Genomic DNA, 2,787 nt, shown 5'->3' with positions numbered 1-2,787 from the left:
CCATAAGCCAGGAATGCGCAGTCACTGGAGGGCTCATGTGGTTCTCATCAGCATCCCAACCCTCAGCGGGTGGGACTGCTCTCCCACACATAGCTTTCCAGTGCGTCAGCACCCCTGCATGAAGCCATAGGCTGGCTCTGCTCATCTTCCTCGGCTGGCCTGTGTTGGTGGAGTTTACAGCAGGTCAGATGCTATGCCTCCTTGAGTCACATAGTGACAGAGGCACTTGCTTACTTGCCAGATTTTCTTTCCCCCAGAGCGTTTCTTAAGTTTCCACTTTGATTTTCTGGCCAGCTTTTCTTTCTCTGCCCTGTTAGGATGACCCAAGTGTGCTATCTACCTGACTCCTATGCCTGCCTTCTGGCCTGGCAAGAAGCACATCAAACTTTAGCTCTCAGAGCCACAGCCTGTCCAGCTCTGAACACTAAAGTTTGTAGTCCATGCTGCCCACAGTAACTCTGTAGTGCTTTGTCTTGCTGGTCTGTTATTGTAGTAAATGCTGTCTGGACAAAAGATTTTATAAAATACACCTATTTTTTTAATTAAATTGTTCCTTATGTACCTTTTTGCTACACTCTCACCATTTATTTTACTCTCTTAAATTAGATGCAGCTAAGATTTTTGTTATTGAGGATCCCTTTAAAGTGATTGGAGAAAGACAGGTTCATTCAGAGAAAAATGGAGATTTTTAATGAATCACCTGCTGGACCTCTGTGAGGGTAATAGGAGGAGGTTAACATGACTAATATGCTAGCATCATCTGGCATCTGAATTCAGTTTGGGCTGAGCATGGGGAAGTTTGTTCATGATGCTGTTGATCCCTACTAGCAGCTATGAGAGATGCCCTGATATTGTGAGTGCTTGGCCTAGGAAGGATGGTACTAGGGCACTGGTGCACTAAGACACCCCAAACTTTGGATGCTGCCAGCAGCACTTGCAGGTTGTTAGGTGCTCGATAAGAAGGCAGCTTCACATCTGTCCCATGCTGGTAAGGTTCTGCACTGTAGGGATTTATCAGCTGGAAAGCTGGGGTGGCCAAGCAGTCTGTGGCTCCCATTTCCTTTCACAGTTCACATTGAGAAATGAAGACACCTTGCTGCATATCTGTCACTTTAGCTGGGACTCTAAATCAGTTTCTTGTATATCAGTGGGCCACAGCTTGGAGGAAACAGGTGGGCACAGAGGAGTGGTGACTGCTGGACTATGCATGGAGAGGTAAGCAAGCACATCAGTGTATGTCAATTCCAAGGAAGCACATCAGTGTATGTCAATTCCAAGGGAGCACATTTGCAGATAACACTTCCCAAAGGAGAAGGAGAGTTGCATTCAAGTTCCTCATGCTCTCACCTCAATGATATAGTCTTTTCCATCTTTGCTGTGGACAGCTTTGACAGCGCAGATGTCAAGACCTCCAAACATTTCTGCACAGGCATCTGCCCAGAGTCTGTACCTGCAGAAACCACAGAAGAATGGGCTAGGATTAGCTGTCATGGGAGTCCACCAAATACAGTCACATCCTGCTGGCCACAGGAGCAAAAATCAATTCTGGAGCCCTTTTTATCACAAGGCATACTTCATATGCTTTGCTGTGTCATTGCCTCCCTCTCTTGCATAGGAGATGGAGCAAAAAAAAGAATCTTGCCTAAAGTTTCCCTTCATTTCAGATTGTTTCAATCCTGCCCTCAAAGCCACCTTAAAATTTCTTTCCCTTCTTGGTATTTACATCAGATCTCCAGTTGACTGTCATTTAGCCAAGCTATAAATATTTAGCTCATTTAATTTCCCAGTAGTGTTGGCCCCTTAGCGTTTGTATTGGCTTTGCCTGAAAGCGCTCATTATGCAGGCAGCTTTCTCCTGATAAGATGTCCTGCACATTGGGACTGGAATAGGATGCAAAAGTGAGTGCGGAATTTAGCAGGGAGTAGCCATCCCCTCCTTGATGTCTAACCCAGCAGCTCCTACTTTTTACAATTTACTCTTTCAATTTCATCCTTTTACAGTCTCCTGCCTCCCTTCTATCCCCTGGGCGTTGCTCCTAGACAGGCGGTCCCATCCCATGGACCAGGCCCTGCTTTGTCAGAGGGGGAGCTACAGGCTGTACCCCTTTTCTCTAGCCATCCCAGAACGGGACTGTGAGCTGGTATGAACAGTGGCCAGGCCTGGTGGGTGCCCCCTTGTCTATCTTGGTGTCAGAGAAGGAGAGAGAATGACAAGAGGCATATTATGAGGGGACCATGTCCCCCTGCTGTGGAAATGAGGAGGGAATGAGGCGGCCTGGTTTTATTTCCTGTGCAGCTGCGCCGCAGTCCCGACCATTTCAATAAAAACAATAATCTCAGAGCAGCAGATCTGTAAGCAGGGCTATGACAAGATGCGGGAAGGGGAGGGAAGGCCACAGTCTCATGAAAACACTGACATTTTGCAGACCCTACAGGGACTGGGAAAAGAGCTGTTCCGGACAAAAAACAAATTTACGTCTTTGAAGCCAGCCAGAGTCCCCATAGGTTGACAATATAATGATCAACTTGTGCGAACACAATGTTTGCGGGAAGAAGCCGGAATATGGTTCATGTGACTACTAGTGCTCTCTTATCCCTGACGAGGAGACCAAGCACGTTCACCCCAGCCAACCTGAGGAGGAGAGCGCCTGAGCAGGAGTCAGTAGCATAAAGAGGAGGAGAATGTTGGACCCTGTGGGCCAGGCAGGAGGCACTGCCAGCCTGCTTCATGCACTGCTGTGGTCCCACACCCAGGAGCACCATCATGGGCACCAGCTCTTTTCCTGAG

General features: G+C 47.7%; 1 protein-coding gene across 1 annotated transcript in view; it reads right to left on the bottom strand.

Moving 5' to 3' along the window:
- Window positions 1-2,787, bottom strand: part of LOC104544080 (synapsin-3-like) — a gene marked incomplete at both ends in the record, with an annotated part of 29,213 nt that overhangs the window by 9,515 nt on the left and 16,911 nt on the right. Inside the window, one exon of the mRNA XM_010188836.1 lies at window positions 1,348-1,450. Within this exon, the coding sequence (XP_010187138.1) occupies window positions 1,348-1,450 (103 nt within the window). The remainder of the gene's footprint in view (window positions 1-1,347; window positions 1,451-2,787) is intronic.

This window comes from Mesitornis unicolor, unplaced genomic scaffold (assembly GCF_000695765.1).
Source record: "Mesitornis unicolor isolate BGI_N332 unplaced genomic scaffold, ASM69576v1 scaffold28487, whole genome shotgun sequence".
Classification (NCBI taxonomy): Eukaryota; Metazoa; Chordata; class Aves; order Mesitornithiformes; family Mesitornithidae; genus Mesitornis; species Mesitornis unicolor.
Note: the sequence above shows the minus strand (reverse complement) of the source record. Positions and strands in the feature narration are given on the sequence as shown.